The sequence below is a fragment of the Miniopterus natalensis genome, chromosome 8, assembly GCF_054644295.1.
Source record: "Miniopterus natalensis isolate mMinNat1 chromosome 8, mMinNat1.hap1, whole genome shotgun sequence".
Classification (NCBI taxonomy): Eukaryota; Metazoa; Chordata; class Mammalia; order Chiroptera; family Miniopteridae; genus Miniopterus; species Miniopterus natalensis.
The window spans coordinates 3,337,268-3,360,343 of NC_142088.1; the positions used below are offsets into that span (position 1 = coordinate 3,337,268).

The following is a 23,076-nucleotide window of genomic DNA, read 5'->3' on the forward strand; positions in this document are numbered from 1 at the left end:
GGCACGGAGTTGGGAGAACGGGTTTTGACCTGGACTGTCCTCTTAGCTCTGTGTCCTCTTGGTCAAGCCTTCACCTGTTTCTTTAACAGGTAGGTACAGGATTTGGCCTGGAAACTTCTAAGGCTCATTCCATGATTTGGTGACTGTCCCCAGGTTACCTAGCTAAAGGCATCCCCCACTGTTGCCAGGAGCACACGTTCAGCAGGAGCCTGAACCCCGAGTCCTACATCGCCCAGGGAACAAGGGGGGCCCCTGAACAGGTACACAGAGGGCAGGCCCAGGTACTCGGCAGGATCCCCCGCAGGGGACGGCCAGGTCTGTGGACAGGGCGCTGAACTCGCCGTCCCGGAGGACGCTCAGGGCGGCGCGTCCCTCAGGAGGCTCTGGCAGCTGGTGACGCGCGTGTCCGCGATGACCGAGGTATTTCTGTGCTCAACCAGGGCAGCGGCCAGGAGCGCGCCCGGCGAAGTGCCGGTTCCTGAAGGAGCAGCGGTGTCTCCGCAGCAAGTCCTGGACGTAGGGCACCGCATAGATTTTTCTGGCATAGTGTTTGGATTCTTTCAGGAGCAGATTGACTTCTGGCACCAGCACCACGACCTCGTGGCCCCTGTCGCTGAGCACCTCCCTCTCCCCGAGCACCAGGGATGGCTCTGCTCACAGACGAATTGCTGTCGAGGCTCCTCCGAGTCCTTGCCAACCCCCTCACAGTGGAAAGGAGGCGTGAGCAGATGTGCGTTCCTGATCCGAACAGCACGGTGGAGCTGCGCCCTCCGGATCCCGGTCACCACGGCGGCGTCCCCGCAGTTACACCGCAACGGCGGTGGCCGGATGGGCTCAGGGGAGCCGGAGGGAACCCCCGCCCCCTCCTCCCGCGGTACCGCTGTGGGTGGGGGTCCTGTTCTATCCGAAGACAGAATCCGGTCCTAACCCATGTGCTCTGACAACACGCCTCCCACTTGCGGCCAAGAGCACGAATTCCGGAGCCCGATGCCCGTCGAGCAGTGCGAGCTCCTCGCCTGTCACCTGCGCTGCTGCACCTGCCGGGGGGCGAGGCGTCAGTCCCTCCCCAGGGCTGCGAGAATGTGGGGGTGCAGGTCCCTCGGAGGGTCTCCCTCCGGGCCGGGTCGGGCAGCCAGTTTCTATGTGGCATGAACTGAGGGGCACTCCGGGGGTCAAAAAAGTGCTCCTAAGACATCTCATGACCCTGCAAGAACTACAGGGGGAGCGAGGGGACAGAGAGGAGGCGGAGAAGAAGATGTAGAAACAGGAAACGATGGGAAGGCGCCCGGTGACAGGGCATCTGATGGAGGTGACACGACCAGCCAGCAGTAAAAACAAGAAGGTGGCTCCAGCCCAGAGGACCCCCAAAAGTGTTGGGTTCTGAAACAATGTCCCATTGTCTCTCTGTCCTAGGGCCACCGTAACGAAGCACCACACTGCGGGTGGTCCGAAAGACAGGGACTTAATCCCACCGTCTGGACGCTGGCCGTCGGAGACCGAGGTGTCAGAGGGCTGGTTCCTCCTGAAGACCGGGAGAGGGCCTGTTCTAGCTTTGCTCCCGGCCCCTGGGGGTTTGCGGGCCGCCTGCGGTGTTCCTGGGCTGGTGGAGCGTCACCCCATCTCTGCCTGCATCGTCACGCGGTGTTCTCCCTGCGTCCCTATGTCTAAATTTCCGCTTCACATAAAGACACGGATCCTGTTAGACGAGGGCCCACCCTAATGACCGCACTTCGCCCACATCTGCAAGGACCGTATTTCCAAATAAGGTCGCGCGCTAGGGTGCTGGGCGTGAGGACTTCAGCGTATCTTTGTGGGGGAGCACAATTCAGCTCTGACACTCTCCCATCATCTCATGCCATACAAACCCCAGGCTGGCCATCCTTCCACAGAGGAGAGACGGAGGCCTGCTGCCTATGAGAGGGCATTTTTTTGTAATTTACGCAGCTTCAGAGGGAAAAGTAGAATTGGCTACTTCCAGGTCAGCCATTCTCAGCCTTCTGGTCTCAGGACTCTTTTATATTCTCGACCCATGAGGGCCCCCAAAACTTTTCTTTAGGTGGGTAACGTCTACCCAAATGAACGGTTTCAGAAATTAAAACTGACACATTTAAAAAGTTCTTCCTGCCCGGCCGGACGTGGCTCAGCGGTTGAGTGTTGACCTAGGATCCAGGCGATCGGGGTTCGATTCCTGGTCAGGGCACATGCCTGGTTGTGGGCTTGATCAATGACTGTCTCATCATTGATGTTTCTATCTCTCTCTCCCCATCTCCTTTCCTTTCTCTGAAATCAATAAAGATATATTTTTTTAAAAATTTTTTTAAATAAAAAAAATAAAAAGTTCTTCCTCATTTGAGATAACAGGAGTAAACCCATTATAAGTTGACATCTTTTCTGAAAAATAACTGTATTTCCCAAAACAAAAAAAATAAGTCAGAAGAGTGACACCGTTTTACATTTTTCACAAGCCCCTTTAACGTTTGGCTTCGTAGAGGGCAGGGAGGGCACCCCCCTATCTGCTGTGCGCGTGCTCTGTCGTAGTTTCGCGCATGGCGAAGTCTTTGGAAAACTCCCCCGTACCACCGTGAGAAAATGAGAGTGGAGAAAGCAAACAGCGCCTTAGTGCTGTTACGGAAACAGTTTGACCTCGCAGGCCCCTAAAAGGGTCTCGGGGACCCTCAGGGTTTGCAGCACGCCCTTCGAGAATCGCTGCTCTAGATCAGGGATTGGCGATCAATTTTCCCTAAAGGCATAAGAAATACATAGCTTACGTTTCGGGGGGCCGTTTGGTCCCCTTGGCAATGACTTAGCCCTGCTGCTGTACCAGGAGAGCCGCCACAGGCAGCCCTAAACAAACGGGCGGGGCTGTGTGACAGCCACTTCTGTTCACAACAGCAGGAAGCAGGTCAGACTCGGCCCGTGGGCTGCAGTTGGCCAACCGTGGTTCAGGGCAGTGATCAAAACCGAGGTGTCAACTCTTTCCTGCACGTCCACAGGGCAGTTCCCTCCCTTCATCCTGGTTCTCACGGTGTCGGTGTCATCGGTGTCATGGCAAAGTTTCCCCTTGAACCCATGACCATCTGGCCCAGCCCATCACTCGGGAGCCCCGCCTCCCTCCTCATTCAGCTTCAGCTCCTTGCTCAGCACCTACTCTGCAGCTTATCACGATGCGACTCCCCCACCTAGACCGAGGGCACCGTGAAGGCGGGGATGATCTGTTCCATCCCCGGTCCCCGCCGTAGGCACAGCGTCCGGAACACTGCCTGGCATACGGCAGGCGCTCGATCCGAGTTTGCTGAATGAAGGAACTCGCTTTTCAGTCTCCTGTCTTATTCTCACATGTCATTTTCCTTTTTTTGGTTTTTAAGCGTGTGAGGATTCGCACAGGACGTAGAGCATTTAGAAAACCAAGTGCTCTTCTCTTTTTTCGAGAAAAGCTAGTCAATGATGCTATGAGCATGGACTCTGTCCCTTGCCTTTAGGAAATGAAGACCTGAGAAGTGTAAGCCTAAGCAGCAGGCGGGCGGCGAGGGCCTGAAGGAGCCTGGCGTCAGCTTCCAGCCCGGCCACCAGCCAGGGGTGTGACCCACCTCCTGATCTTCAGGTTTCTCAGCGGAGACCCAGGGAGAGAGAGCCATGCTTGTCCTGCCTGATTTGTCATATTGCTGAGGGAGGCCCAAGAGGGCGAGGGATGTGGGAACCAGGCCGTTCAAGACAGAGGCGGTGCCGAGCGTGGCCAAAACCGACTCGCCCACAGCGAGTCACGCACAGCCGAACTGGCACGCAAAGTCCTGTCCTAACTCATGCCTGTTGGCTCAGGAGGCATGCTGGAACCCAGAAAGGAGAAAAAGCCTGAGGAACAGGATACAAAAGACCATCCCAAGCACAGGGCTGGGTCCAACAACACAGCCAAGATGCAAATTCAATTCATCGCAGCCAAATTAAACTACAATGAGGTATCGCCTCACACCTGCCAGAATGGCAACCACAGAAAACAGATTTCATCGCAGCCTCCAGGGAGAAGGGTGCCAGCAGGGTGTTCTGCCTACAATGATCAGGGCCAGGAAGGTGGCAGCGTCCTGGGGTGGGTCCATCTGCACAACAATAAGACCCCAAAATGGCCACAAAGGAGCACAGTGCAGGTCCACTGCTCCGGGCAGGCACAGCCCCCTGGGTTCTTTCTAAGAACAGCGCCTCCCGAGGGAGTCCGGCTGCAGCAAGTGTGTGTGGGCAGAAGCAGGTGCTGGTCCAAACCTCAGGCCCTTCCTGGACCCCACCCTGCTGAGGACCTGGGCCTGGGCCCCTCCTAGCAGAGACCTGCTCTGGTCTTCGTGTTACTAAACAAGAGGCCTATGAAAAACAGAGGGCTTGGCTGTGGGCCTGCTGGGAACAGCCAACGTTCACTGGAGGCAGGAAACGAAAGAAAGAACTCACTTAAAAAATGGGCAAAGGCCCGGAATAGACACTTTTCCAAAAGAGGACCTACAGGTGGCCAAGAGACATATGAAAAGATGCTCAACATCGCTAATCATCAGAGATGCAAATCAAAACCACAACGAGATATCACTTCCCAAAGACCTGTCAGAATGCCTCCCATCAACAAATCACCAAGCAGCAAGTGCTGGCGGGGATCCAGAGACAAGCGAGCCCTTGAGCTGCTGGGGGAATGCGGGCTGCTTCGGCCACTGTGGAAAGCAGTATGGAGGCTCCTCGTAAGATTAAATATGGAGCTGCCTTAAGACACAGCAATTCCACTTCTGGGAATTTATCTGAAGGATCCCAAAACACCAATTAGAAAGAATATCTGCAGCCCTATGTTCTCTGCACCGTTATTTACAGTAGCCAAGATATGGAAACAGCCCAAGTGCCCGTCAATAGATAAGCGGGTCAAACAGCTGTGGGGCATTTACATGGTGGAATAAATCACTCGGTCTGCTGAGTGATTAGAGGCCACATGATTCAGTCAGACACACCCTCAGCAAACTACTCCGCAGGCAGGATATTTCCCGAAAAGTCTCCAGTGGCCAGAGGGAGGCAGTCCGGCGTGAAGGTCAGGACAAGGGCCCTAACTAAAGTCAGAACGCTGGGCTTGTCGCACAAAAGTGTTCACAGGAGCATAGTCCTCACAGCCGAAAAGTAAGAACGTGGACCAATGAGTGGATAAACACAACAGAATATAGACACGCAGTGGAATAGCACTCAGCCATAAAAAAGAGTGAAGGACCTATCCACGCTACAAACGCCTAGACTGTGAACACTAGGTGAAAGCCGTCGCATAGGACCGCATATCACATGATTCCGTTTGTTTGAAATATCCACAAGAGGCAAATATGTAGAGACAGAAAGTAGATTCCGGGTTGTCGGGGGAGGTGACTGCCAGTGGGCATGGGGTTTCATTTTGGAGCGGGGAGAATGCTCTGGAATTAGAGGGTGGTGATAGTTGCTTCTATTCATGAATATACTAAAGATCACTGAACTGCATGTGTATAAAGGGTGAAAGTTATGATATAAATTATATCTCAATTTTTAAGAAAAAGAATGTCTGCCCTGGCCCACGTGGTTCCGTTGGTTGGGCGTTGTCCTGTGCACCCAAGGGCGACTGGTTCAATTCGCAGTTGGGGCACAGGCCTGGGTTGTGGCTCAATCCCCGGTAGGGGGCGTGCGGGAGGCAGTCACTCGATGTCTTTTTAAAGAACCTGAGCCTATGGTTCACGTTAATATTGTGGAGTTTGAAAGTAATTGTGCTGAGATATGCTTGATGCCACACCCCTGTGGCAACTCCAAAGGCTGGGCTGTCTCATGTAGCAAAATTTTCATGAAGATCAAGGGTCCCTAACAAAAGAGCTGTCTCAACGCAGCCCAGGAAACTGCTCAAAACCACACAATCGACCCTCTTACTCCTAAAAGTCCTCTCAGCCACGACCGATGTCTCACGTGCCACAGGACCCCTTACAGACCGATCTCCTCTCTCCCTCCCCTAAACTGAGAGTTCAAAAGCAGATGCAAATAAATATGGAAATTCAAAATATGATGAAGATGCCTCTCAATTCAACGGATGAAGAGCGGGCTGTTTTTATTAAATTGTTAGAACAATGGGCAATCCACGGAGAAAAATAATAAAGTTAGACCTGTATTCTTCTGTGTAAAGTTCTCGTTGTAAAAAAAAGTAAACCTATTGACACTGGAGAAATTAAAAAAATTAAGACACAGTATAGAAAATATGTTTATATATCCCAGGCTTGGACTAAGACTTAAACAAATTGATATCCAGAAACCATTAAAGAAAAAGTCCACCAGACTGACTACATGACAGAGGAGGAAGAATAGCCCAGGAAAAGTATCTGCAACATAAATAAAGAGCTAAGTGTTAATGTTCCTAATACTGAAGAAACTTGTAGTAATTAGCTATTAAAAAGACAAGTAGCCTTCAAAAACATGATTAAAGGATGCGAATATATAATTCACAAAAGAGCAAATGCAAATGACCAATGTAGCTATGAAAATGGAAGCACTATGTAGAATTTTTTTTTTTTTTAATGCTCACCCGAGGATATTTTTTCCATTGCTTTTCAGAGAGAGTGGAAGGGAGACAGAGAGAGAGAGACACATCGATTGGTTGCCTCCCGAACTCTCCCCAACCGGGGCTCAGGACCCAGCCTGCAACTGAGGCACGTGCCCTTGACCAGAATCGAACCTGGGACCCTTCAGTCCACGGGCCGACGCTCTAACCAGTGAGCAAAACTGGCTAGGGCGCAATGTAGAATCTTTTTACCAAAAGATTTAAAAGTTGGAACACATCTGAAGGTGGAGATGTGTTGACCAAAGTGTAATGTTGTTCACTGTTTTGAAAGCAAATGTGTAATATGTACATAGCATCAGACCCAGCAGCCCTACTCCTAAGGACTCTGGCCCACTACAATAAGAGCAAGGTTATGGAAATACGTGAACGTAAAGAATTTATATTAAAATGTTTAGCACAGTCCTACTGTAAAAGGAAACATTAAGAAAAAAGCTTAACTATCAATCAATGTTGGTCACTTGAATAAACTACGGCGCACCCAAAGCAAAGGATCTTATGCAACTCTTAAAAAGAGTCACACATTTGTATGTAACGGCTGTAAAAAGGTCCCTGATTCATCGGCAAGTGAAAAAAAGGCAAAGACCAATATATCCAGTCTGATACTAGATTTCGCTTTCATAAAATGAGTGTGAGAATCTACATTAGCTATATGCATTTATGCAAAGTAACTTCGGAAAATTTGGATAAGGTGCGTACAAAACTGGTAAGAGCCATTTTCTAAGGGGGCTGCATTGGATTAACCAACAAAGAAGTTTCCTTTCTGACTGTGATTTTCAGTATTTTTTTTTTCCAAACAGCATTTAAAAACGCAGCCTGGAAATTGTATACAATTGCCTCAGTTGTATACACATGAATATCAAAGGGGACAGCTTAATAAAATTTGCTAACACACAATTAAATGAACTGACACATAGTAGTTCATGGAACGAAGGGATTCCAAATGTAACTAATGCAAATTACAGATCATGCTTCAGTGCGGAATCTCTGCTTTCCTTTCACGACCAAGCCAGGTTATCCTGAGCAGGGGAAAGGATGGGCAACTCACCTGTGACAGTGGCTTTCCCGGGTGGCAGTTGATGCCGCCAATGAAGATCATGTTGGGCATCACAGGTCTGGGATAGTCGAAAACAAAGTCACTCCGTATCAACCAAATGGATGGTTGGCTGAAAAGGTCACTGGCTGTCACAGTGGTCTGGAGAATCTCAGAGGCGACTTCCAAACCAGTTTTGAAAAAATAGTGACAAATTAAATGTTCCTCCAGTTGGATAAAGTGGTTCCGCACTCTCTCCCTGAAGGTCATGGTGTCCGATAGCGCGGAGAAGCCCCTGGGAACGTAGGAAGCAGGGCTGGGGCACCGGGCCCCTTCTTCAAGATAGTGGCAAAACACGCCCCTGGTGAAGACCACGGAGGGCAGTGAAAAATATTTGGCCACGATCAAGCCACACAGGTCAAAAGGATCTAGAAACACTGCATCGAAAGCACCATCTTCTATGTATTTTACTAATTTTTTGTCGTTGAACAAACTTCTACAGTGTGAGAAAAAAACATCAAAAATACCGTTGGATGGGCTCAATAGCAAAGAATGTACATCTTGCACCCGAGTTTTCCACTGAGCCTCAGAGAAAACCCAGAACTGGTGATTCAAATCCTCCAGGGTGTAAGAAGAGGAATAACTCTTCATGGTGTAATTGGATGACTGTCTCAGTTGCCAACTCACCTCTGGCTTGACCACGACCACCTCATGCCCTCTGTGGGAGAGCTGCTCCACGACAGGGCGCATGGTGAACCAGTGGCTCCCGTCCATGGGGATGACCAGCAGCTTGCCCGCCTGGGCGCAGCCGGGTGCCAGCAGGAGGCACAGGCACAGAGGGAGGCCCGTCCACGCCGCGGGAGCCATTGGGTAGCGCAGCCCCGAGCAGCCGGGCGCCCGATTCCAAGCTCGAGTGATTCAGCCGGCAAAGGAGGGACCGGCACAAAACCTGCCGCACGGGAGGGCGTGTATTCATAACAACAACAACCAAAAATCAAAACCACTCACTGTCAATGATTTACTCGGAAGAGAATATTGAATAATATGTGCTTTCCTGGCGCGTTTCCAGATAAGAATAGTTTTGATCTTTGCCTGGACAGAGATCTTGCCCTGGACTGCAATGCCAGCTTACAAACAGAAATATTAAGCAATCACCTTGTGACCCTGAGGACTCAGAAACAGTGAAAAGAAAATAAATTGCAATAACGCTTGTATTTTTGGAATTTATCCCAAAGGAAAATTTGGGATTTATCCTCAGACTTCCAAAGTCTCTGCCCAGAAACAGGTTGGCATCCCGGGTTCCAAGGAGAGACTGGAAGCCCCTCCCCACCGCCCTCCCAGCCTGCTGGCAGCGGAACAGCATCTCACAGAGGCCTCTGCAGCGAGCGCCCAGTATCGCTGCTCCTCTTGTTCCCTTTCCAAACCCTCCAGGGCCTCCGAAACGGTGAGATGAGATTGACAACGCCACCTTATGGGTACATGGAAAAATTTTAAACTGTCGTCTGCAATCTTACAATAAATCTAAATATCTTCTAAAATTAAAATTTTATTTAAAAAAAAATGAAACTGGGAGAAAATATTTGTGGTACATATATTATGTCCAAACTATATAAAGAATTCTCAAAATTCAATAATGGGGGGGGAAGAAACAAGCAACTCCCCCCTCCCCCAATTTTTAAACATAGGCAATGATTTGAGCATACATTGTACCAAAGAAAATATAGAAACGGCTGGACCTCTCGTGTGCTGCTGGGTCAACAGTACAGTGGTCTGGAGGTTTACCTTTCTAAGACAAACATGCACCTGTCATACAAACCAGGCATTCCATGCACTGGTTATGTCTTTTATTTTTTGTATATTATGATGAAAACCTTCTTGCTGGGGAATGACTGCCCCTCCTCTGGCTACTCAGTATTAGAGACAAAGGGCCCGGCACAATGCATGCCTTCGACAGGCAACGAACCAATCTGAAGCCACTGGGAACAAATCATCCCAGGGCCAGGGACCAAGCACGTAGGGGCCACCCCGCTAGCTGATAGCCTGCTTAAACAGCCTGACTAGCCAGTCCTGGCCTGCCTTGCCTTTCCACAAAACGCCAATAAAGGGCCTAGCATAGGCTCCCCCCTGGTTCCTGCTCCCTCTCCCTCCTGACCAACCCTGGTGCTTCCCCTTGTGGCCCTGCACGGCGTGTCATCCCTCATGCCTCCAGGACCTGTGACGATAATAAGCTTTGTTTCCCTGAGGCCTCTCCTGTGCACCACCACATAAACGAATACAGAATACTTCTGTACAAAAACCTGTGTATGAACATCCACAGCAACTTCGTTTGTAATATAAAAAACTGGAGACAGCGCCAACATCCATCTACAGGTGAATGGATAAACACGTTGTGGTTTATCCATACAGGGTATCCTTCGCTGCAATAGAAGGGGCGAACTTCTGATATTTGAGCAGTAAGGATGGATTTCAAAATAATTCTGCAGGATAAATTATGCCGGGCAGAAGAGTCCATATTGTGTAATTCCATTATTGTATTTCTTCTCCCTTTTTTCCTCTCTCTCTCTTTTTAAATGCTGGTTACAACCCCTTTCAATAAATTTGATAACCCACTAATAAGACATGACCTTCAGTTTCGAAGGTTCTTGTTTATAGCATTGAGTACAGATTGCATCTCACATCGATTGAGGAACACAGCACAGAGAAGGAAACAAAAAAATACCAATAAAATTGCAAGTTTTTCAGGCCAGGGGCATGGTTTTTTACCTTATGCCAACCATTTGGGTCAAAATCCCAATTTTTGCAAAAGTAATCATGAACCTTGAAAGAGCTGGTCCCAAATTATTACTGCTTGCAGGGTGGGGCTCCCAGGCACCTGGGGGGATCACTGTGGGATTTCCGGCTGGGATGGGCCTGTAGGCGTGATGTGGTTCTATTTCATGCAGGAGGCCTGCAACTATTTAAACTTATAGTGAAAGAAATTTTTTAGAAGACTACTTAAAATTAAGTACTGTTTTGTGCCCATCCATTGCCTGGACCTCCCCTCCTGTCAACACGGCCATTCTTTAACCCAGCTCCGAGGCAAGCTGTGTCATCTGTATACATCCCAGACTTCGGGGAAGCTTTCTTATAACAATTCAAAAGCTGCTCCCTGGTCCCCACTTATTTGTTCTGACTATACAGATTACACTCTAATAGCGTTCCAATGTTAATATATCCAAAACACAGCTCCTGAGTTTCCTGCCTGAGCTTTCCTCCTCTCTCAGTCTGGCTCTGTAAATGATATTTTCACCTGCCTGCTATTTCAAGCAAAAAACGTACAAGGCCTCACTCTCCCACAGCCCCTCCCTTTAAGCTGTGTTGGCCAGGGTTCAACCAGAGGAGCGGAACCACCAGAGATACTAATAGTCAGGGATTTGTCACAGGGATTTGACCCATGTGGGAACTGTTTGGCCAGATTTCTGTAAACAGCCTTTGTCTCTGATGTTGGAGCTTAAGGACACCAGGGTGTCCTTAACAAACAAACCAGGAGCCAGGCCCAGTGCACCAAGCGCCTTTCTGGAAGGGTGGATGGGTGTGCAGTGGGGAAGAGACAGACAAGCTTGGACACACAGGGTGAACTTAGATCTACAAGAAGGGACTAGAACCTTGGCCTGTTCTTACTACCTCCAACCTTGATGACGTGGGGGTCCCGCAGGAGGAGCCGGTGCTCCTCCTCACTGAGCTAAACACACACCTGCCCCAGGTGTGGAAGAAGCTGAAGGAGGATCCCAGGGAAGTAAGGGCAGTCACAGGTCCAACGGCTGCTTCATGCCGTCGAGGTGAGTCTGCAGATAGGTGCCAATGTGTGTGAACTACAGACGTGCCTGTCCCAAACTTCTGCACGAAAAGCAACAAAAAGGGCTCCTGAAATTTCAGGCAAAAATGTCTCTGTGACTAACCCTGATCAGAAATAGGAGAGCCAGGCCGGGCGTGGCTCAGCGGTTGAGCATCGACCTGGAATCCAGGTGATCCGGGTTCGATTCCCAGTCAGGGCGCATGCCCGGGTTGTGGGCTCCATCAGCGACTCTCTCATCATTGATGTTTCTATCTCTCTCTCTCCCTCTCCTTTCCTCTCTCTGAAATCAATAAAGATATATTAAAAAAAAAAGAAAAAAGAAATAGGAGAGGAATTGTGGGAAACAAAATTCGGCTTAGCCCAGCTGACGCATTACAAAGCCACCACGTGACCAAGGCCTGTCTTATCTCCAAAAGAGATCTCACACCTGCCCCTCTCTTGACTGCCTCGGACATCAGTCCACCATCATCTCTTGCTTGGATTCTAAGAACAGCCTCCTAAACTGGTCTTTCTGCTTCTTGCCCTGCAGAGGGAAGCCAGAGGGGTCTGTTCAAACATCAGTCACTATGCTCTCTTTATGAAACACCATTGAATGGCTTCCTGTTGCAATCAGAAAATATCCTTCCCTTGGGCAAAAGGTGGGTGAGTCCAGCTCCCGTGCGCCTCTGTAACCAGCCTCCACTTGCTTACTCCACTCAGTCAAGGTCTCCTTCCTGCGTCTGGAACAGGACAGTTTCTTTCCCACCTCGGGATCTTTGTATTTGCTGTTTTCTCAGCCCGGAGGGGTCTTTCCCGGGCTCTTCGTGTGCCTCCTCATTGGGGAGGTCTCCTCTAAGAAGTCTGCTCCGACACCAACATCAGAAACAGCCCCGCCCCCATCCTTGCCATTTACTGTCACAGGCCTTTGTTATTTCTTTCAGGTTACTTATCACTACAGCTGTCATCTCGCTTTTCTGTCGTTTTCTGCACTAGAGAGTGAGCTCCATGAATTGAGGGCCCTATGACAGATTAATATTAAATCTCAAGCTTCTAGTCCTGTGCCTGCCACTTAGTAGATGCTCATTAAATTAATACAGAGGTTTACTTAATATTTATGAAAGAAAGGAAAGGGAAGAAAAGAAAAGAAAAGAAAAGAAAAGAAAAGAAAAGAAAAGAAAAGAAAAGAAAAGAAAAGAAAAGAAAAGAAAAGAAAAGAAAAGAAAAGCAACTCACCGCTTTTTGCCAGGGAGCTACTGAACCTCAGCCCACGTGATGGACAGAGCCAGCCCTCCTCTGGTCTTTTTCTTTGACAGAGCAGGTTTTGCATCGCCCGCTGACCTGTCTGCTTCTTGTAATTCATGCCACGGTCACCCTCTGGACTTTCCAGGGGCAGAGGCACTCAATTCAGAGACATCTCAGCCTCCAGGCCAACCATCGCTCGGCTTTTAACAGCCTGTGTGCTGGCGGAGCTAACCTCCCGGTGCTCGGTCTTGATCAGGGAATGGGAGTTAGAGGAATATCTATTATTTGGAGGAGGGAGATTAAGCACAGCCAGCAAAGCAGCAGCAAAGGGCAGACAGAGGAGCAGCGGGAAGGCAGGCCACGGGGCCGGGGAGGGGGATCACGGAGAGGAGGCTGCCGAGGGGCCACAGGCCCGGTGGAGACCGATGAGAACCGAGAACAGGCCATTCCCACTGCGGTTTCCTGCGCTAGGCCTCCGGCCTCCTAGCTGGTCTGCTGCCTCCAGTTCGTTCCCCACCAACTCCTCTGAACACTCCAGCCACCAGAGCCCCCTCTATGTTCTACCTACAAACCCTCAGGCTGGCTGTCCCTGGGACTCCCGCCTCGCAGCTGTTCTCAGCCTCTCCAACCCTCAGCTCAAGTCCTAAGGGTTTTTCTGGCTGTCTTCCTCATGCATTCCGGGGTGGAGGCTGGATTGGGCCCGGGAGGTGCCAGACCTGGAGCCTGCACACCTGAGCTGTGGGCACAGTCCACTGAAGGTAGTCAAGTCAGCCAGAGGGGATCATTTGGAGGCGTTTGTAGTGTATTCTTGTGCATGCTCCTTAGAGTTGGTGCAGACAAAACAAACGCTGAAGACAGTAGAAAGGTTCCGGGTCACGTGGCACATTTTCCACTAGAGAGACCCTGGGAAATGCATGTGAAAGTGGCCACGTCGAAGCCCTACACACGTCTCCATGGTTTAGGGAACTTGGGAACTGGCCATTACAAAAGACAAGTGATGACATGGAAGCATAGATGAGACTGACCAATGTCAGAGGGAGGGAGGAGGGCGGGTGGGTGGGGGGGAGAGAGTAACCAAAGAATTTATATGCAGATATGCACAACCCAAGGACACGGACAATGGTGGGGAGAGGGACTGGGGAGGGGGAAGGGACGGGGTGGAACGGGTCATTGGGGAGAAAAAGGGACATCTGTAATATTTTAAACAAAAATAAAATTTAAAAAAATAAAAAACAGAAGACAAGTGGTCTTGGGGCACTGCACTGCAACCAGTGTGGACTGCGAACAGCAATAGGGATAAACTTTAAACGAGGATTGGATGAGCGGCCAGCTGCCGGAGAGGACCCGCGAACCCGCGGACCCCTCGAGCCCACCTGGAACGCAAGCGCTGCCCGCCCAGCGCGACTCCCCAGCTCTCCGGGCCAAAGGACTACATTGCCCAGAAGGCCGCGCGCGGCGGGCCGGAGCTCCCGCGGGGCATCCTGGGACGAGTAGTCCGCGGGCTCCGCGAGTCGCTCACGCTGGGGGCTGCGGGCGGCGCGCGTGCGACAACATGGTGGCGCCTGCGTGGGGCGCGTCCGTTCGCTCGGAGCGCTGGCCGGGGCGGGGGTCTGGGCTTTAGGCAGTAAGTGGCGCTGGCGGCCGGGGTTCTCGGGAGGGACGTGCGAGGCGTGGGGGCCGAGTGGGCGGCACGGCCTGAGGAGGCCGAGGCGAGCGGCCGGCCCGGGACGCGGAGTCGCGGCGTCGCGTCCGTGGTCCTCGGCCGGAGGGCCTCGGCCTCCTGGCGCCCCGGGGCCCCCCGGCGGGAGGGGGACCGCCAGACTGACAACTGACTGACTGACCGACCGACCGACTGACTGACTGACGGGGGGGCTCGAGGCCTGGCCTGGGCCAGGAGCGGGGGAGACGGGAGTGCGGGCTCTCGAGTTGCGTTTCTCGTGCTTTCCGCCTGAGGAAGGCGTGGGCCGGGGGACGAGGCGCGGCCCCGCGGCTCCCGTCCCGCAGGGAGGTGCCGGGGGCTTTGCATTTCCCGCCCCCGCGCGGCCCCCGCCACGCCACGCGCGACCCCGAGCGAGCGGCGCGGGTCCCCGGGGCTCCCGGCGGGGCCCCTGGGCGCGGGCGACGGGGCCGCTTGGTCGGGAATTGGAATGGCAGCGAGCCCCCCCGCGACTCTGCAGCGCGGGGACCGAGCCCGCAGCCGCTGTCAAGATTCTCTTGCTCCGTTTAACTCGCGTCAGTGGCGTCATCTGGAACGAGGAGCGCGACGGGCAGAGATTTTAGGAAGCGACCGACGGTCCCCAGGCGAGGAGGCGCGGTGACGGGCTTGCTTTCGTTTTCAGTAGTGATGCCCACATGCCTTTTTAAAAAACAAACAAAACAAACCAGGAGCCAGGCCCAGTGCACCAAGCGCCTTTCTTTAGTTAGGTCACCTGAGCGTTTAAATGCCCGTGGGTGGTAGGTGGCGGCCCATTTTCCCCGACAGGTAACTTGCCCAGAGCCGCAGAGAGGAGCAAGCCTGGGGCTTGACGCCCCCAAAGCCCAGACCTCCCGTGGGCTTTGTCAGGAACGACTTGAAATAGATACTCCCAAGTATAAGGCAGGGAGCTGCGGGGAAAGCTTGTTGCAACACGGAAAGCATTCCCTAACATGTCCTGTTTTTTAAAGGTAGCGTTCAGTTTCACAATGTTTGGGGACCTCTTTGAAGAGGATCATTCCAGTGTATCGGACACTCGGTATGCAAACGGGAAGAAGTTAAAGACCAAAGCGCTGGAGCCACCTGCTCCTAGAGAATTCACCAAGTTAAGCGGAATCAGAAATCAGGGTGGAACCTGCTACCTCAACTCCCTTCTTCAGACCCTGCATTTCACACCCGAGTTCAGAGGTACGCTGCCTTACCTGCGCATTTCATTAGTAATCTCTAACCCTCCTCTCTACACGGAATTAGGCAAGATTGCAAGGAGACAAAGTATCTTAAAGGTGTATTCTAAAGCATGTTACTGTAACACACAAAGTGGTAATAAATTATCTTATGTATATTCTATGTAATCATGGTAATGATTAGTAACAAAATAAAAAAAGGGGCAATATTTCTTTTCTACTTCTTGTAATTTAAAAGACAACATAAAGACAGTTTTGTCCTGAGTGCTGGCCTTCATTATTGCTACACTGTTTGTATCTTTGAGTTTTAAAATTAATAAACACATAAAAGTAATAAACACATAAAAGCAGTTATATGCTGCCTTTTGGAATGGGGTGTCAACATTATTTATACAGCCGGTGATTGTTTATCTGCAATTCAGAAAACTCTGACAACCTGATCTGAACTTGTTTGGTGTCAGAACCTGACCTGATGTGAGGCCTTTTATAGCCTAGTTATCTCACTTGGGTGAATATTCTTTCATTTCTTACAGGAATATTAATCTCCTTGATTAACGGATACTGTTGTCCTAGACCCCAATGTAATATTAGTATAATGTTAACCCTTTCTTCTTATCACCTTTCTAAAATCTGGAAGTAGGGAATTCCAAAGACCCAAGATGTTAGACATAGGGATTGTGTGCAAGGAACAGAAACCCACTCATATTAGCTCAATTTAAAGGGAGGGTTATTGTAAGAATATAGGGGACTCCCAGAAACGATCGACAGGAAGCCAGCCTGACCTTATTGGACCCTAATTTCTTGCTGCTGTTTCTCTCTACATGTTTGTCCCATTCCCATCTCTGCAGTTTAGCTTCCTCCACAGGAGTCTTCATCTCCACGTTGTCTTGATTTCAGTGCGAACATTACTTTGCCTTCACATGGCCCTGACTGGGCCCCCCTGCTCTCCATGGTTTTGTAGCTCAGCTCTCCACAGTGTCTCCATTTCGGAGGACAGACAGCCTGCTTCATCCTGTATCAACTGCTGCATCCCCTTCCCACCACTGTACATTTATCAAACCTTTGTGACATTTTCTGTTGCTTCTAAGCTAGGAAAGGCTTCCTGCCCCCAGAGATATAGTAAATATTTACCATTATCTCCTCTCCAGGGCCATTCCAGCAGGTTGGGCTGCATGTGGGATTTAAGAGTGGAATCTCTTGTTCCTGATTCCATCCCTTCCATAAAAATCTTTCCCTGATGCATTCGATAATTCCACCATAAGACATTTTCAGCATGGATAAGCAGGGTTCTAGGGGGGTTAGAACTTTTCCAAATTTTAATATAGTTGAAGTTAAAGGGCAACTTGAAGTAGAAAAGTATCCTTAAAAAGACTGAGGCAGGTGTTTGGGGTGGGGCAGGCCATGGCGAATACCATTAAGGATAGGGCTGAGCGTTCCAGGACATCTTCCTCTCATCCCCAGCCAAGCACATGGGTTGACATCTTCATATGGATTGTGCACTCCTTGTAAGGTTTGACATGAGTCCCGATGCTTATTGGAGGGGACTTACAATTGGGAAAGAGGAAGGACTGGGGGAGAAAAGTCTTGGAGCTTTTTGGAATCATGTTTTATGGGATAGGGCCAGATTGGGTTCCACTGTACCCCCGGTTCAGTATAGCAGAGAGTAGTCGGAGATGATTGTAAAATTCCTTGTCGTTCATTTTTCCCAGTTTCTCCCAGGAACTCCGGAGGAGCACGACATTCATCACAGTAATCACTGGGCAGCAGTGGTTGCCAGTGGGAGACAACACCCACCCATCCCTTCTCTCCCTGGAGTATATACAAGTTCCCCAGTAGGAGTTCCTATCTAGGTTTGAATACAGGCTTCCCAAGAGATTCAGATATTCCTCCCCTGGGTTGCGTAGGTAGATGCTGTATTATAAAAAAAATTCTGGAGACTGGCACTAGGTTACCAACTTATTTTTTCAGTCGATACCAGTACCGTATGTTACCACCCTCAACACAGGGAAGATATTTACATACCCAAAAAAGAAAGGGCATGGTCTCAGAGTTAAAGGTGGTCCTTCTCAGGAGAGGACAGCTTGCTGTTAATCACATGTGACACTATTACATATTTGTTATATTTCCTAATACTTCTTACGTGGCTCTAGGGACCCATTGCCATAGGCATTAGGAAGCCAGCACAGAATTGCAATGTTACTGTTCTCAGTTTTATATGCATGATTTTCCTTTTCTAGACCTTTCCTGCTGAAACCTTAGCATGCCCTTTGTAGTCAGTGGTTAAAAATAACGTTACCAGAAAGTAAAATGTGTAGAGTAAGGGTATAAATATTTCCGCAACCCCATTTCTGAATTGTTAACTGATTTTACTTACTGGTAGTCTTGGTTTTCTAAAATGAAATGTCATTTACATCTCTGATTCTGCTTTTTTGTTTAGAAGCTTTATTTTCTCTTGGCCCAGAAGAGCTTGGTTCTTTAGAGGACAAGGATGATCCCAGTGCGAAGGTATTAAATCCATGATTCGTGGGGTGGTTGTCTTTGTTTGTTTGTTTGCTTTTGGAGTATTGAGGGAATGTTTTTTAAGGAAGGAATTAAGTTACTTATAGAAATCAATAATCTTATTAATTATGAGATATGATTCTTATTTTCAGAAAGTGACATGGCTTGTACCCTACTTTCTGGTGATGGAATTTTCCTTCCAAAAAACAATTACTTGTGCAGATGTGGTATCGCTGCTGCTCTGCAGACTTGCCTCACTCTACCGTTTTATTCTTTCTTCTCGTGAAGGAAATATTTGCAAACGGTCCATGCTAGCGTAACAGAAACACCACTCAATGCACTTCTTTGCAACAACAACAAATAGATACCTGTATTCTTTCTGTTTGGTATTCTGGAAATAAGCTGAGTGAGGAATTGGTTTCTCATAAGTGCAGATCTGATCGTGTCCCTCCCCTGCCTAAACATCATTCCGAAGTTTGTCACTTTAAAATTGGTGCTTCTTATGAGGAGTCTCGTGATTTGGCCCAGTGCTCCTCAGACCCCTGTGCAGCAAAGAGCCAGGTTTTATGTTTTGGTGTTTTTTTAAATTCCCAGCCTGTTGCAGATCATACTCCTGTAGGATATAATAAAGATGTTGTGGGAATGTCATGTTGCCATAAAAGTTGCTAAAGTCTGATTCTCACTGTAGATGCTTAAATTTGGTCCCCAGACCAGGTAGGCTCTGAGCAGCATTCTCTGTGAGCCCGGCCGTCACCACCCCGCCATGATGGAGGCATTTTAGAGAAATAATGAACTACTAGAGACTTAAGTTACTATTGGTCTGCAATCAATTGGGTAGTTTATTGAGGTCTCTTTGGGTTTTAATGTTGATCCAAACTATGTCAAGCTAGAAAACTCCAGGCAGCTAAAACAGTTTAGATTGAATTTTCAGAGAAAAATGAATCTTAGAAAATGAATCTTAGCTAGTTCATCTTTGCAATAAGGTATTTGTAAACCTTCTTCTGGGTGAACTGAGTGAACTAGGAGATAGAAGAAAAGTAGTATGCATTTCTGAGAAGCCCAACACATGTTGGAAAGACTCACTTAGAAATGCCTTTGTTCCCATTCAGGTTCGAGTCATACCTCTACAGTTGCAGCGGCTGTTTGCTCAGCTCCTGCTCCTCGACCAGGAAGCTGCCTCCACAGCAGACCTCACTGACAGCTTTGGGTGGACGAGCAATGAGGTATGAAGGTCAGCTTCTCTAGGATACGTTGCCAGCAACAAAGAGTAAATGGGTTTAATATGTTATCTGACTTCTTTAATTTTGCTTTAGGGTCTCAAGATATTATTTAAATGTTTCTCTCATTTTAAATAATTACAAGTCAGAAATATAGTTTTGGATGCTTGCTGTGTGCAGGACTTTATGAATGGTTGTGATTTGGAGTGGGGAGAGGGTCGTGCATACAGGGAAAAGTGAGGAGCTGATTTTTACGATTTATACCCTGAGAATCTTTATATGGATAGTTGAGATACAACACCTATTGCACGGAAATACCATGTCTATAGCAAACTGCTTAATGGGTGTAAAAGCTGCTGAGCAAAGCCCTTCCGCCTCTGTGACATGCTCTTGTACTTGAGCCTAGCTATTCTGATTTGAACGCTTGCTTGTAGCAGCACGGTGAACCCATCCTTGGCAGAGCCTTTCATTTTCCCTGCCCTGCCTTTCCCCTGACTCTCTTCATTGTCTTCCTGTGTCCTAGTGTAAGACTTTCTCTCCTTTTTCTCTTTGTGTCCATCAAACACAAAACATTTGTCAGCAGCAAGTAAAGGTGCTTATTGTCAATAAGCTGTTAGCTGTATAAAATCAAACAAAACCAAGTCCACAATTTTTTATGGATTAGATGTATCCTTGCAGAGACACAGGTATGGGAGACTGTCACAGAATTTAAAGAGGCAGTGATCAGAATAATGTTATATTGCCTTTAGCAGTAAACTCTGAACTGTGGTCTTCCTCTAACAGGAACGCTCCTTCACTAGAGGATACATTGAGGTCAGAGAGGTGGGGCTGGGCTTTGAGGTTCGTGGGTGATAATGTATTCCCTGGGCAGTGTTAAATTTCTGGCATAAGGCAGGTGCTTAGGGGTAGTTTCTTTTTCTTTGTTTGTTTTAAAAATAACGGCTTTAGTGAAATATAAGTCACACAAGATTTACTCTTTCAGAGGGCACAATTCAGTGGTTTTTTAAAATATATTCACAGAATTGTAAAACCATCACTACAATCAGTTCTAGAGCCTTTGCCTACTCCTAACCCTTTCCCCTCAACCCCTGGCAGCCACCAGTCTGCTTCCATCTCTGTGGACTTTCCTATTCTGCACTTCCCACAGAAACAGAATCATGTAGTATGTATCACTTCATTCCTTTTTATTACCAAGTAATATTCTTTTGGATGGATATGTACAGGTTTGTTTGTCTAATGTAGTTATCAGTTGATGGATTTCCCTGTTTTTGGATAATGAGCTTCCACTCATTGGTTGGTATCATACTTCTTAAAGCTATAAAAACCTTATTTCTAAATAAAACTTGCAGGAAACCCTGTAGGACTGGACCTGCAGTGGCAGACAGGGTCTCTGAGACACTTTTGGCAAACTTAGGATTGTTCAGAAACAGAGCTTGAAAACTTCCACAAACTTTCTGTCCCATCAGAGCCGGTGATACTGAAGAAATGTATGTCCTCTGTGTCTTGTGTGTGAAGGAAGGAAGGCAGGAAGGGGAGGGAGGGAGGGGGGGACAGATCCTGATTCCCACATCTTGCTCCAGCTTTTATCCACTTTGTCAGCTTCTCTTCACATGAAATTGTAAAACTGTCTTCCTCCACTGCCTCTACTTCTGCACCTTCCCCTTGTTCCTCTACCTCCCTTCTACCTTTCTTGTCAAAGTCACTCATGACATCCACGTGTCAAATTCAGGAGACACTTCCTGCTCTCAGGGGCTCTTAGTATAAGCACTCACCCCCCTCCTTAAAGCACCAGCCCCTCCTTAAAGCACCAGCCGCTCCTTCCCCGCTGCTTCTTAGAGACCTAGCTCTCCAGGGTCTCCCGAGCAGCTGGCAGCTGCTCCTCCAGCTCCTGCGCTGCTCCTCCCCCTTTCCCCTTGGCCTCAGTTTATGGATTGTTCTGAAGGAGTAGCTCAGTCTATTAACACACAGCATCGTGACTCAGTAGATGAAAGCAAGTTCCACTGGAATCTTCCTCAGCAGCCCTGTGCTAGTGTTGTTTTAGGTGGTCTGTATGTCAACGCAGTAAACTTTTCAAATGTTGATAACTCGGCCCGTTCACCAGTCCCTCTGCCTGAGAGCGGTCGCTGTGCATCCACGGCCAGTTTTCAGAGAGACGCTCCGTGCCTGCTGCGGTCCTTCCTGCACTCCTTTCTGTGGCGGTGTGCTCTGTTTCCACACAAGCAAATGTGCTTGCTGCATTTCAGGTGTGTGGAGTGACGTGTACACACTGAACACCACCTGCCCATATTTTCGTTTCGTATAAAAATAAGAATAGATGGTGAGCTCTTAGCCTGTTCTCAGCTCGTTTAGACTAGTCATCATTACATTTGATTGAGGCTCACCTTTGGATTTCTTGATATATCCTGTGCTTTTTAACTAATATCACTTTTTAAATCTGATTTAAAAAACCTGAAGCACAGAATAACATTTACGTTTCCTGTGTCACAGGAAATGCGGCAGCAGGACGTGCAGGAGCTGAACCGCGTTCTCTTCAGCGCCCTGGAGGCCTCCTTAGTCGGGACCTCCGGCCACGACCTCGTCCACCGTCTGTATCATGGAACCATTGTTCACCAGGTTGTCTGTAAGGAGTGTAAGACCGTCAGTGACAAGCAGGTGAATACACAGGAGTGTTTTAGTAATAAACCGTATCGTTAAGAATAACGCATGCAGTTCAACCTACACCCTGTGGTACCACATGAGGGCTGAAGTGTTTGTTACTAGACAGCACTTTGCTGATTTTTTCTTTTACTCTAGCTACACCTAAGTCATAAGCTTATGACCCAGACTTCTCCATAAACCAAAAGAAGCAAATGTCCTAAAACATAACTTTGATGTTTTATTCAGTACTCTGACAGTTAGAAAATGGAGTTGGGATATTTACAAGTAGAAGTCAGTGGCCTCTCGGGGAAAGTGACTTCATTATGCTTGGTGACTGGAAAATTATCAAGTTATTTAGGGAAGTAATAAAAATAGAGAATTGACAAACATCTGTAATTAAATATTGGATTTAGTTTATTGATGTCTTCGAGAAAGTTCCTTTGTACATGTGTGCTTATGTTTAAATATTATATGTGTTATATATGTAAAACTACATAAAGCCATTCCAATCGTGTTTAAACAGAGTAACCTTCAGTCCTTTGTTATGACATGGGTTCCCCATGTAATCCAATTGGAAATTTGCTCATGTAAATAGAATCACCTCCACTTGCTTGACCGGCCTCAGCGCAAATAATCTCACCCAAGCACTTGTCCTTTATCACAGATCTCTTTTGGGGGCAGGAGTTACAGAAGGCTCTGCACTTGATAGTATGAGTGAAAATTAAATGCTACTTTCTAAATGTTTCATGAATTGCTTTTTTGGGATAGATATTTTTTCTCTTTCTCTATTTTTTATGAGCATTGGGGATAAAAGATACTTTCTGACCCTTATTGCTTGTGCTAACAGGTTTGACCAGCCTGATTTGGAAATATTAAGATGTTGTATGTCTTTGAATTACTGTATGATGACTTAACTATAATAATAATTCACAAACTAATTTCAAACGATTTTGTATGTTAAGGCACATGATAAATTACAGAAATCAACTTTTCACATACATATAAAATATATATAAATGTTATTTTTATTACTTTAGATTTCCACCATGAAGTGATTAGTACTGTTATTTTACAGTCCTCATAACCCTTTTAATGCTATTAAAACTAAATATTCTTTAAACTTGTCAGATTTTAAGCATTTATTGCTAGAGACATGTTGTAATTCAAATGTAGTTATAATAGA

At 48.1% G+C, this 23,076-nt stretch overlaps 1 protein-coding gene and 1 pseudogene across 8 annotated transcripts in view; one reads left to right on the forward strand and one right to left on the reverse strand.

Annotated features, from left to right (window-relative positions):
- Window positions 1–432: 432 nt before the first annotated feature.
- On the reverse strand, window positions 433–8,474 carry LOC107530733 (UDP-glucuronosyltransferase 1A10 pseudogene; annotated as a pseudogene).
- A 5,794-nt stretch (window positions 8,475–14,268) lies between these two features.
- The window catches only part of USP40 (ubiquitin specific peptidase 40), a 59,643-nt gene continuing 50,835 nt past the window's right edge, over window positions 14,269–23,076 (forward strand). For 4 of the 8 annotated variants that reach the window (XR_001602564.2, XM_016204641.2, XM_087819501.1 and 1 more), the window contains exons 1-4: window positions 15,218–15,544; window positions 17,978–18,045; window positions 19,149–19,262; window positions 21,744–21,908. Coding sequence is in view for 6 of the 8 variants with exons in the window: in XM_016204641.2 (XP_016060127.2) it covers window positions 15,310–15,544; window positions 17,978–18,045; window positions 19,149–19,262; window positions 21,744–21,908 (582 nt within the window). In the remaining 2 variants the exon portion in view is untranslated. Of the gene's footprint in view, window positions 14,288–15,217; window positions 15,545–17,977; window positions 18,046–19,148; window positions 19,271–20,378; window positions 20,419–21,743; window positions 21,909–23,076 lie in introns of those variants that run through there. The other 4 variants (XM_087819502.1, XM_087819503.1, XM_087819505.1 and 1 more) reach the window with 4 other exon arrangements.